The sequence below is a fragment of the Myodes glareolus genome, chromosome 25, assembly GCF_982192425.1.
Source record: "Myodes glareolus chromosome 25, mMyoGla1.1, whole genome shotgun sequence".
Lineage (NCBI taxonomy): Eukaryota > Metazoa > Chordata > Mammalia > Rodentia > Cricetidae > Myodes > Myodes glareolus.
In genome coordinates, this window is record NC_142050.1 from 31,751,872 (window position 1) to 31,764,500 (window position 12,629).

Sequence of the window (12,629 nt, forward strand, 5' to 3'; positions counted from 1 at the left end):
CTTGTATGAAAAGGGTTAAGCAGGAAATCGGTCTATGGGTATAAAGATTAAAAACTTAGGGACGGGCAGTACTATGTTGATTTAGCACAATAATAGTAGTAGGTTATCTTCTTATACCTATGACTTGACCATTCAAAGATTTTTGGTCAAGTTAATGGTACCAGGAAGGAGGTCCATCCTGTGGGATGAGCTTTAAGTCCAAGCAGAAAGTAGTTGATTATGCCCATGATATTCCTGCCAATATTACACTGTTCCATACATCTTGCCAGTCCAGCTATAAAGTTCACTGGGTGAGACCATTGATGACTTTTCTCATTTCATAGCATGCACAGAACCTTCTAGCACTATGAACTCTAGCTAGTAGGGATGAAACTACCAGGTCATTATCGGCCTGATTTTTCCATGTCCTATAACTCAGGTATACAGTGTCTTCAGCAGTATTGTCTTATCAAGTAACCAGTAGCAATAACAGTAGCCTGTAATGTTTGGGAACATGTATGAGATGTTATTGGCCAACAAATCAAAAAAAAAAAAAAGGTAACCAATACCTGGCACTGGCTTTTTATTTTAAAGACTGCAGTGTCTGAATGAAGTACTGACCGCTATAGTCTAACTCCATTTAAACTTCATGTGGGGGGGGAGGTGTAAGCTTCTATATTAGTAGGTTTCTATATGGTGTTTTCAATGGACTTTAGTGTTATTCTTCCCCATACTCCCTTTTCCACCCTCATCTCCTGCCTTAGTCCTCCTGCTCTGTTATTCCTCTTCCTACCTTCATATCACTCACATTCTATCCCCCTCTCTTTGAAATCGCCTTTTGACTTCTTGTTAGTTCCCCAGCTTCTGTGTGTTCTCCAGGTTAAACATGCATACTTAAGATTCAAAGCTAAGACCTGCATCTGAGCGGAAACGTGGAATTTGTCCTTCTGGATCCAGGTTTCCTCACTCAGAAGGATTATTTCCAACCCCATTCCTTTACCTGTGAATTTCAAAATTTCATTTTCTTTATGGCTGAATGTTCCATTGTGTAATTAAGCACATTTTTGTTATCCATCAGTCAATCCGATAGACATCAGTTTGACTCTATTCCCTGGATTTTGCAAATATAGCAGCAATGAATATGGATGCCCAAGTATCTCTGTAGTTAAGATATGACGTTCTTTGGAAAGTTAGCAAAATTAGCTATACCAGTATCCTAAAAAGCCCTTCTAGGGCCTGTCATTGCTCATAAGTTACATGTGAGTTAAAGAGGCATACAGCCCATCATCACCTCCCAATATCTCATCACCAAGATGGTACAAGTGTCACAGCCTCCACTCCTTGTAGACATATTAGTCTGTAATATTGATTCTGCAACCTTCATTTCTGGAGTGATCTAGTACAGAGAGAGTACTTGGTCAATAGACTTTGAGAATTATGAAACAAGTTAGTCCAGTCATTTGAAGAATAATTCATTCTTTAGAATGGGGGAAATTTAGCCTGGAAAAGGAAAGACTCCACAGAAGCCAAAAGTGGTGTCTTCCATACTTAGTTCTGCCATGTTTGAGAATGACGCAGAGCTAAGGAGAATTGGTGCCAGTGAAACTCTTGAAGTTAATGAAGACAGACCCAGGATTTTGATGCAGAATCAGCTGGCTCAGAGATGCCAATATTGCCTTCACAGGCACTGCCGTGAGTGTGCAGCACCTGGAACAATGTACAGGAGACACAGCCACAACTCTAGAGCTGCCTCTGTGTCAGCAAACTGACTGAGGCAGGCGACTGTGCAGGGAAGAGCACAGCAGGACAGGTGTGCTGCCGCAGTAGCGAGAAGTGCTCTCTGTGCAGCCCTGACAGCCTCAGTTTGATCCCCAAAGCCCTTGATGAAAGAAGAGAATGTACTCTCCGGACTTTGCCTCTGACCACGACACACACTGTGACCACACAGACACGTGCATCCATACCCTCATACATCAGGGATAAGAAGTACAATAAATTTTAAAGTAAAACCAGAGTCTAATGTATCTTGGACTTGTAATGCTGCCAAAGTAATAAAAGCAGCAAGATGAATAAATATTATACGTTCTGGGATTTAATAAACATGTTCCCTTTTTGCTCTCCTCTGCTTCTAGTGCTGTCTCCTGCTCAAGAGAGCCATGTGAACATGGACCTTCCACCAGTGTCTGAGCAGATCATGCAGACCCTGAGTGAACTTGCCAAGTCCTTCCAGGATATGGCTGACCGCTGCCTGCTCGTCTTGCATCTGGAAGTGAGGTATGATCCAAGTAAGCACAGGACATTGTGGTGTCAGGGCCCCCGTGACGTAAGTCAGGTGCCGTCTCTGGATGCATGGCGTACCACCACAATTTTCAGTTTTTGCTGCTGATGCTGTCCATGTCCTATGGTGAGCATGATGTTTAGCAGTATCCAGTGGCCTTGCAGGATGTGTGCATATGCTGGACCGTGAGTGTGGAGACTCAAGGGTGGTGTGGCCTATTGTAACATGAGGGCCAGCTTGCTTGTTAGGGTTTCTGTCCCGCCCGGTACCCCACAGCTGGCAAGTCCCAAAGAAAATCACGCAAAGATCTCTATTAGTTATAAAGCTGATTGGCCCATTAGGTCAGGCTACTTATTAACTAATTCTTACATTTTATGGTAACCCATAATTCTTGTCTGTGTTAGCCATGTGGCTCAGTACCTTTTCCAGCTGTAAGCTCACATTTTACTTCTTCGGTAGTCTGGGCAGGAGTGACAAGGGAGCTTCCTGCTTCCTAGAATTCTCCTGTTCTCATTGCATCACCTCTACTTCCTGTCTGGTTTTCCTGCCTATACTTCCTGCCTGGCCAGTTAGCATTTATTTAAAATATGATTGACAGATTACAGACAATTCTCCCACACCAGCCTATGATGCAACCTGGATTTGCATGTGCACACTAACCATGTAGGTGATCTGAAGGTCAGCTAGCTGGCTATTTTTGCAAAGCTTCAGTTTCCTCTTAAAGTGAAAATAGCAGTTTCTACCGTAGATGTTATGGAGAAATCTTGAGTCATTTGTGCCACATCTGTCACATACTAAAGTCAAAATGTGTGGATTTTATCGTTGCTATTTTTACACATCAGAAAGGAAGCCTCCCGTCAACAAACTTAAAACCCAGCTGAGGAGAATGAGGAAAAGAATGGTCCAAAAGAAGGGTTTCAAGGATGCCGTGTTCCTTCGCCTGCAGCAGGAAGACACTGGCCATGTAGATGTGTAGAATAAAGTGAGAAACGAGAGGAAGAAGCAGAGCATCTTCAGCTGTCCTGTCGTTGTGGAGCAGTTGAATGGGTCTCTTCTCTCTACCAGGCAGTGCTCTAAACATTGGAATATAGCAACAAGCAAATATCCCAGGTCCCCACACCTTCCAGTCACAGATAAGACAAAAAAAAAAAAAAATACTTTCAGCTAATCAGAGCTAAAGTGATAAAATAATATGATGCGAGGCCAGCAAGGTGGTTCAGAGGGTAAGCCACTTGCCACCACGTCTGAAGGCCTGAGCGCTATCCTCAGTCCGTATGGTGAAGGAGAGACCTGACTCTCAAAAGCTATCCTCTGACCTCCACACTCGTTAGCTCATGGGTGTGCTCACACAGACAAATTAATAAATAAATATTTTAACTAATAATATCCTGATATTATTATTTAGATAGCATAACTGCAAATGCAAGCCACATAGGTCATATAAAGTTTCTCTAGAGATTGAGTGTCCTTAATCCAGAAACTCAAATCTGGAACTGCTCTTCAGACTTAAGAGCATTTCAGAGGCTCGGCCAAATAAGTGTGAGTGCAGGTTCTAAAATTTAAAAACTTTTGATCCCAAATATTTTGGAAAAGGGATACTCAAACAGTAGTTGCATTTGAAAATGTAGAGAGAAGCAGATAAAATGAATTTTATATATATATATATATATTTAAAGGGAGAGGGAGAGACAGACAGGCAGAGACCTGCTTGCGTCTTCAGAAGAAGAGCAGGGAATGGGAGGAGCTTATCTCACTCCCCCTCCCCATCCCACCCCCCTTTCCCCCCCCCAAGACAAGGTTTCTCTGCAGCTTTAGGAGCCTGTCCTGGAACTAGCTCTTGTAGGCCAGGCTGGCCTCGAGCTCACAGAGATCTGCCTATCTCTGCCTCCCAAGTGCTGGGATTAAAGGTGTGCGCCACCACCACCGGGCATGAATTATGTTTTTACTGCTGTGGGGGATATTATTGTGTCAGCACAGAAACACTGAGTTACTTTTCATTCTCTGTGATAAGCCTTGGCATAATCATAGCTTATCCTTAGAGTACATCATGGGGAGGACACTTTGTGGGCTCAGTAGCTGCATGTGGCAAACACGCAATGAAAAATGCAGTATATGGGTTAACCAGGAAGGGAGTTGCTTAGGCAGAGGACTGTGGCAGAGTGGCCAAAGCCATCCAAACAAAAACCTAGAGGAAGAAAATTCAGGCAGGGAGTAGCACTCAGAAAGGTCCTGAGATGCAGTTACTCCAGGCAAGTTGGAGGCACAGAGAAGAACCTATTACATTTGCAACCAGATGAATGAGGCAGGTGTGAAGGGTGGGTAGAGTAAGTAAGTAAGGATCAGGAAGCCTGGCATGGCGTGTAGTGCATTTTCTTCTTCTTCTTCTTCTTCTTCTTCTTCTTCTTCTTCTTCTTCTTCTTCTTCTTCTTCTTCTTCTTCTTCTTCTTCTTCTTCTTCTTCTTTGAACAGTATTAAAGTTGATTAAATATTTTCTTTTCATTTGAATTTTCTATAACGTCCATGTTTTAAAACTATAAAATGAGTTTGGTTCATGGTTAAGACTTTGGAATGTATTTAGATTCCAGTTAAAACTTGGATGGCTTCGAGGCATGTTAGTGGCACTTCCTTTTTATGTCCCTTGCTTTTGGCATTCTTCTGTTTCCCCCAATGAGCTACTTCTCTGTTGCTTGTTAGCACCCTGAGGGTAGAACAAAAGAAGGAGCCTGCAGGTTTGGAAGCTGTCGTGTCAGCATTATTCCTGAGTTTATTTCTTGCATTAACTTGTCCAGAAATAAAGCATCTCGCTATGTGTTTTCTGATTTGTTTTACGATAATTTTTAGATTTGTTTTCTATTTATTTTCAAGCTGATAATGAAATAAAGCAGACATTTTCTATGAATAGATAAATGCAGTAGACACAGAAGGAAAGAAGAAAAAAAAACACGCAGTAATATTCTGAGGCTGCTGTTACCCCGGGTTGCAAAGCAAAACAAGAGAACAGCAAATTAATTACTCTCACAACTCCTAGAATTTATGCTATTGATTGTGCAGTCTAAGGACATGTTCTACATTCGGAATCACCGACTTGTGTGCAGTTAATTCCAGGCGGAATGTTTTCAGCACGTTTCAGTAAGATCTTTGAAATCCTTAACCCCTGTTCTGTCTTTTTTTTATTGTTTGTACTTCTTAACAATACTATTCTTATAATGCCAGACATGTTTTGTCAACTCTATAAGAAATCACACACTTGTAATATTCATTTCCATACCTCCTTTAATATTAATTTTAAAACAGGAAAGGGTAATTTCAGCCTGAGTTGTAGTGCTCTAAATACAGAATTATTTTTCCTTTATTTTGAGACCACTAAGTATAGTTCTTCTAAGTTCATTTTTATTTCATCTTATAACCTGGTTCCCACATTTAGTTTGTTTTCTATGAATGTGTCTCCATTTTGTCTTTATTCTTAATGTGTGGTCCACAAAACAGACTTCTTTTATGGCTGGGATGGTGAATGCTGGCACTCTCTGTTCTGTCCTTTCACATTGCCAGTAGAGGTGGGGGAACAGTGATGAGGTTAGAGAATGAACAAAACAGATGCCATGCCAGTCATCACATTGGTAGGGTATTGGGGTTACACCAGAACAAACTGTCAGATGCTGTGGGACCCATAGTGCAAGGTTATGAAAGAAACCACTCATTCTTCTGGTGTGTCTTGTTCGTTGTTATAAATGGTCCCAGAAATTGAGCCAGTCATGATGGCTGTATGATTTCTTCTTAAGAATGAGCTGACTTTAAACCAAACCCAGATGTAAAAAAATAAGCTCAGTTCTCCTAAACAAAATGTGTTCTTGAAAGTCAATGAATTGGTTTATAAATCGCATTTTCGCATGATAGTCCACTTGCAAGTCAACCACGTATGTCTGCAAGTACAGGGGTGTGTTAGTCACTTCTCTGTTGGTGCGTTAAAAGGTCATAGCCAGAAGCAACTTAAGGAAGAGTTCATTTTAGCTTACAGTTCCAGTCATGCATGACAGCAGGAGCAGACAACAGAGAGTTCATATTTCATCTACACACAGGAAACAGAAAGAGAAAAGCGGTGAATGGAGGCTATAAACCCTCAAGGCTCACCTCCAGTAATAAACTTTCTCCAGCCAGGCTCCACCTCCTAAGGATTCAATAAACTCCCGAAATAGCACCACCAACTGGTGATCAAATATCCAAATACATGAGCCCGTGAGGGACATTGCTCACCAAACCACTACAGAGAGCCTGTGACCAACCTTGTCCTCATTCTGGTAATTCACTAATACTTATTTTATCCCTAGCCTATCGTGAAAGAGAATTATAACTGAGGCCCTGTCCAGGAGCTGGCATGGTGAAAAGTGATACTCTCTCTGGCATTTTATAACTGCAAAATCTCTGCAATAGGAACCAAATAAAAATGAAAGCCATGCAAAATATATCAATGGATTGACCCAGCAAAACTCCAGAAGAACTTTAAATGCCAGACTCTGTCTTACTCCCTGAATATCTTTATAACCATAGCCCATATTTTTCTTTAACACCGTTAAAAAGGTTCTCAAATCTGGCAGGTTCTGTGTTGAAGAACCCATCCAGACAGCATTTGACATTTACCCATGTCATTGTAGGTCACATTTAACCACCATGCCCTGTCTTTCCATAGTTTGAGGCAGAAGGCAGATGACACACACACACACCCACACCAAGAAATGAAAGACATGGTGAGACCATTAAAATTGTTGAGGTTTTTTTTTTCATATTTGAACTTTAGAAAAAGAAAATTAAGTTGCCATTTGAGTCCACAATGCCAAGAATGTCACCTTTATCAGCTGATTTCCCTTAGCATCAGGAGGGCTCTAAGTGGGCTCAACAGCAACTGCCTGTCGCCCCTGGGATCCTGAGTGTGCACCGTGTGAAAACCACCCGTCCTGCTGTGCAATCAGCAATGTTTGCAGAAACCGTAATGCCAAAGTCAGACGAAGGTCAGCAGTGCCACACCAGAGCCCAGAGGAAAATAAAACCTTAGTGCATCTGATCTTCAGCAGTGACAGCTTTTTCGGACCGTCTGGGAAAAATAAAGTAGGGCCGTAGCAGCGGTTGCGCCTCCTCTCCGGCTGCAGCCCTGGACCCTCACGAGCACTGGCCTCCAGGGTAGCAGAGTCTCCAGAAGCCCGTCTCTTCCTTGATTGCTCTCCGTGTTCCACCACCAGTCTACTCTTTCTTGGTGCCAACGCTAGCATTTGATTTTATCATTTTACTAGAGTTCTCTTGGGGCTGGAGAAGGGCTTATTGGTTATAAGTAGGTACAAAGGACCAGGGTTCAGTTCCCAGCACCCGTATCAGGTAACACGTCAGCTTCTTCAAGCACCTGTGTTCATGTGCATATACCCACACAAGGACAATCATGCACAGACTTAAATTCATGTGCATATACCCACACAAGGACAATCATACACAGACTTAAATTCATGTGCATATACCCACACAAGGACAATCATACACAGACTTAAATTCATGTGCATATACCCACACAAGGACAATCATACACAGACTTAAATTCATGTGCGTATACCCACACAAGGACAATCATACACAGACTTAAATTCATGTGCATATACCCACACAAGGACAATCATACACAGACTTAAATTCTTGTGCATATACCCACACAAGGACAATCATACACAGACTTAAATTCTTGTGCATATACCCACACAAGGACAATCATACACAGACTTAAATTCATGTGCATATACCCACACAAGGACAATCATACACAGACTTAAATTCATGTGCATATACCCACACAAGGACAATCATACACAGACTTAAATTCATGTGCATATACCCACACAAGGACAGTCATGCACAGACTTAAATTTTTTTAATTTTTAATTAATCTGTAAAGTTCTCTTAAGGTTTCTTAAACCTCCTTGCATAAAATCCACATTCCTTTAATGGCCTCTGAAGCCTAGGATGACATTTTACCGCCCATGTCTCTAAGCACTTGTCACATCTCTCTCCTGTGATCTGTATGGAACGAAAAGGAACTTCTCACTATTGGTCAGAGCCATTGCCTGTGTCCAAGTTCATGCCTTTTAGCATGATCTTCCTACTGTGTGTGTGACTGTGCTACCATAACTTTAAGCCTACCTTAAAGTTACTTTAGTGAAGGTGGTTGTATTTCAGCTAATGCTACTTCATTTTAATTTCTGGAAGGTAGTGATTAATTTCTCTAGTCAAGAGTCCTGCTCCCAAGTGGGTCATCTTTGATTACATCAGAAAGATCACAAGATCACATTGGAGAGGGCCTGTGACCAGAGCCATTAGTTGAATCTTCATCAAAACTGTTCTCTTTGCCAATTAACTCAGGAATGTCAGATTGGGCTTTTTAATGGTGGCATTGCTTATTAATTAGCAGCTGTGAGAATAAGCACATATCAGTAAAAAATGAACTGCAGTCATATTATATTTATATTTCCTTAAAAGAAAAATCCTAGGGATATTTCTTGAGACTGGGAAGATTGCTCACTGATATGAGCACTTGTATAAACATGAGAACTTGATTTTAATCCCCAGAACCCATGTAAGGTAAAAAGTCAGATGTAGCTATGAGTACGTATAACCCTAGCATTGGGCACAGAGGGTAAAGATAGGTTGCTCCTTGGATCTTGCTGACTGGTCAGTAGAGCCAAAACAGTTTCCAGTTCTCGGAGAGACCTTGTCTCAAGATAATAAAGTAGAGAGCAGTAGAAGTCTCACCGTGGCTTTTTCTCGGTTGTTTTCTGTTGTCAGCGTGCACAACCTAGTGTCACTGCATCATCTTCCTTGCTAATTGATGTCGAAGGACTCAGCCCACTGTTGGAAGTGCTATAACACCACAGATGGGTAGAAAGAACTACATGAAATCCAACATTGTTGCTCTTTAGAAATATGGAAATTAAAATCACTATAAGATACTATAATTCATCTGCATGACCAAACAAAAGGAAACAAACAACAAAAACATTCTTTTTAACTGGCATCCTGAGTGCTTATTAAGATACAAATGACTAGAATAGTCATGTGTTGCTAGTAGGGGGCACAGCTCGTTAATACAGGAGTTTGTTTCTTGCAAAGCTGGAGGTGCCTTTAGCCTCTGACTCGGTGAAGCCTACTTCTAAGTAATTACTCAAGAGAAATAAAAATTTATGTTTACATAAAGCTGGAAGCACTTTAAGGAAAAAATGGATTATTTCAGCTCACCATTTGAAGGGATATAGTCTGTCATGAAAAGGAAGGCATGGTAGCAAGAACAGTTCCAAATTTTACCATAGTATCTAGCAGAATTTTTTTGTTTTGTTTTAATGGCTTTTATTTTTTTGTTTTGTTTTGGATTTTCAAGACAGGTTTCTCTGTTTAGTCCTTGCTGTCCTGGAACTCACTTTGTAGACCAGGCTGACCTTAAACTCAGAGACCCACCTGCCTCTGCCTCCTGAGTGCTGGGATTAAAGGTGTGTATCACCAGTGACTTGGAGACGTGATAAATTAGCAATGATTAACATAATATTGGTGACATAATAATATTTACTGTGTGCTTTCTTCACATCAGACTCTTTGTTATATGCTTTTCATGGCCCTTTGAGGCAGAAGTTATTAATGTGCCTAGTTCAAGGGAAATTGAGGCATAGAAAGACCCCGGTGTATTCCCTGAAGTTACACAGCTTATAAGTGTCAAAAATGGGTAACAAAAATCAGTGGTCTGCACAGAAGCATAGCATTGAGGATGGAAATTCAACCTCTCATTGTCATTATAGCAACATCTGTTGAAAGATACCCCCGGCTCTGCTACTGTACACAGTCTTGGCATTGAAAGCATTCCAGAGGTCATCTACTGCTTATCGAGAGTGTATGTGTTAAATGAGCACACCTCATAGATGCCTGCTTGCTTCAAATCACCCAGCTGTATAACTAAGATGACATTTTTGTTTAAAAAAAAAAAAAGCACCTGCTGGGTGTCTAGGTGAAATGCACAAGGCCACAGCTGCTTTAGATAATTTGGTGCTCTTTCCTAAGCAGATCTTTGTCTTCATGGGGAAATTTTCACTTTCATTTTAATTTGCTCTCCCTATCCCTTTCTCTTTCAGAGTTCATTGTTTCCACTATCTCATCCCTCTGGCCAAGGAGGGCAACTATGCCATTGTTGCCAATGTGGAGAGTATGGATTATGACCCTCTGGTGGTCAAGCTCAACAAAGACATCAGTGCCATGGAAGAGGCCATGAGCGCCAGCCTTCAGCAGCACAAGTTCCAGTATATCTTTGAAGGTCAGAGCTTGCCGCTTGTGTCTAGGAGCGGGAGGGAAGAAGGTGTTCCTGCATTACTGGATTATAGACGGTCAAAATGTATAAGGAAAAGTTGTTTGCTAGTGTGTTTAGATTGGAAGTGCTGCACCCAGCTTCATGTATGAGCAAATAGACAGAGGTGCCACCTGCTCCTGACCGATAGATGTTTTTTATCTTAGATAAGGCAGACGTCTTTCCTCTGCCTGCCTGGTCACGTATGCCACTGAGCTTTGGGCAGAAGTGTAGAATGAACCACAAATTAACTTGAGGGGAACTCTTTTTAAAGCAAGAAAGGTAGGAGAGAAAAAGCAAAGGTTCACACATATGCAGACAGTGAGGCAGGAACCCTGGAGAATCTTTCTTTTATCACTTGTATCTGACAGGGGAAGTTTTTCTCACAGAATGCATTACTCCTGAAGTGAACAGACTCCTCACTCCGAAGTAACTTAGGGCAGCTGTTTGCATCGGTGCCTTCTATCAGTTGCCACCCTCAGGAGGCTGGGGTGGCAATATTATCTGGAGATATTTGCCTTCAGACTTTAAAAACCATATGGTGAAAGCCAAATAATTCATGGTGCTATAGTCTACCATAGGACCTTTTCTCTGTAATACAGTTTCCAAAATAATTAAGCTATGGAGAGAAGAGGCTTATTTTCCTATTTATGCTCCATTGCTCTTAGGTGATTTAGAGTAAATAAGGAGGCCAGAAAGCAGAGGCCAGGAGCTAAAGGCAGAACTACTGACCTTGAGGCCAGTGTGATGAATAAAGAGATCAAGATCTCACAGTACCCCCCACTAGGCCTCAATTTGAAGGTCCCACCTCTTCCCAAGAATGCCCACAAGAACCAGACCCTTGCCACAGACCCTCTGGTACCCAGTCCTCCAAAGTCTCCTGCAGGGTTTTCATTTGTTTTGTCTTTCAAAGCATGGGCCTGGGTATTAGAAGCTGTCAGTATCTTCACACTATTTTGTGTTAAGTTTGTGTTAAGGACGACAGTTAAGGTACGCTGTCGGAGCTGAAGGGATAGCTCAATGGCTAAGAACACTAGCTGATCTTCCAGAGGTCCTAAGTTCAATTCCCATCACTCACATGGTAGCTCACAACATCTGAACTGTGATCCCATGGGATTCAGTGCCCTCTTCTAGTGTACAAGTGTACATGCAGACAAAACATCCATTTACATAAATTATATATAGATATATCTTTGAAAGGAAAAAGATCATTGTCTACAGACTAGGACAAGCTGCAGACTACAAGATGTCAGTCCATGGCCATTGCTGGCTTTATGAGAACATTGTACCACAGAAGTGTTACAATCCTTGCCCCAAAATAGGTGAATCCTGTTGTACCATGAAGTTTTTAAAGTGGAACCATGGAGATGGAAATGTGTTCTGAAGGAATTGTACCCCAAAATGCAAGTAGTTATAACATTAGCTATTGGCTAGCCTTGGGACACTGGACTCGAGGTTACCTATAGAATCAAGACAGCTTCAAGACTCTGTGTCCTTCGGAGTTTGTCACTGTGTCTTTTGGAGCCTGTCACTGTTCCCAGTCACTGTTCTCTGTCACTGTTCCCCGTCACTGTTCCCTGTCACTGTGTTCATCAGGACCTGTCACTGTTCCCTGTCACTGTGTCCATCAGGACCTGTCACTGTTCCCTTGCCACACAGAGCTTTCTCTTTGCCCCTGGTGTGATTCTTCCAAGCCCTATACCTCCACAGGTCTTATTCATGTGCTTGCATTTATTTAATATTTTAGGTTATTCATATTTTTATACCTTAAAAAAATCAGACCCACACCCTCATCATCTACACTTTCATCATGCCGTATTATACCACGTCAGACCAAACCTTAACTTGGAAAGTCTTTTCTAGCTTAAATGACAGGCCTATGCTATGCTCCTTCCTCTGAGCCCAGTTCTCTTTCTTCACTGGAATAGCACAAACAAGTCTGTGGTCTTGAAGAAATACTGGGTGCGAATAGCTAAAAAAGAAAGAATGCCTTGTCTTTGGCCTCTTCTGCTTTGA

General features: G+C 41.7%; 1 protein-coding gene across 2 annotated transcripts in view; it reads left to right on the top strand.

Annotated features, from left to right (window-relative positions):
- Positions 1–12,629, top strand: part of Exoc4 (exocyst complex component 4) — a 699,662-nt gene that overhangs the window by 629,837 nt on the left and 57,196 nt on the right. For both annotated transcript variants that reach the window (XM_087901868.1, XM_087901869.1), the window contains 2 exons: positions 2,112–2,253; positions 10,405–10,583. In XM_087901868.1, the coding sequence (XP_087757994.1) occupies positions 2,112–2,253; positions 10,405–10,583 (321 nt within the window). The remainder of the gene's footprint in view (positions 1–2,111; positions 2,254–10,404; positions 10,584–12,629) is intronic.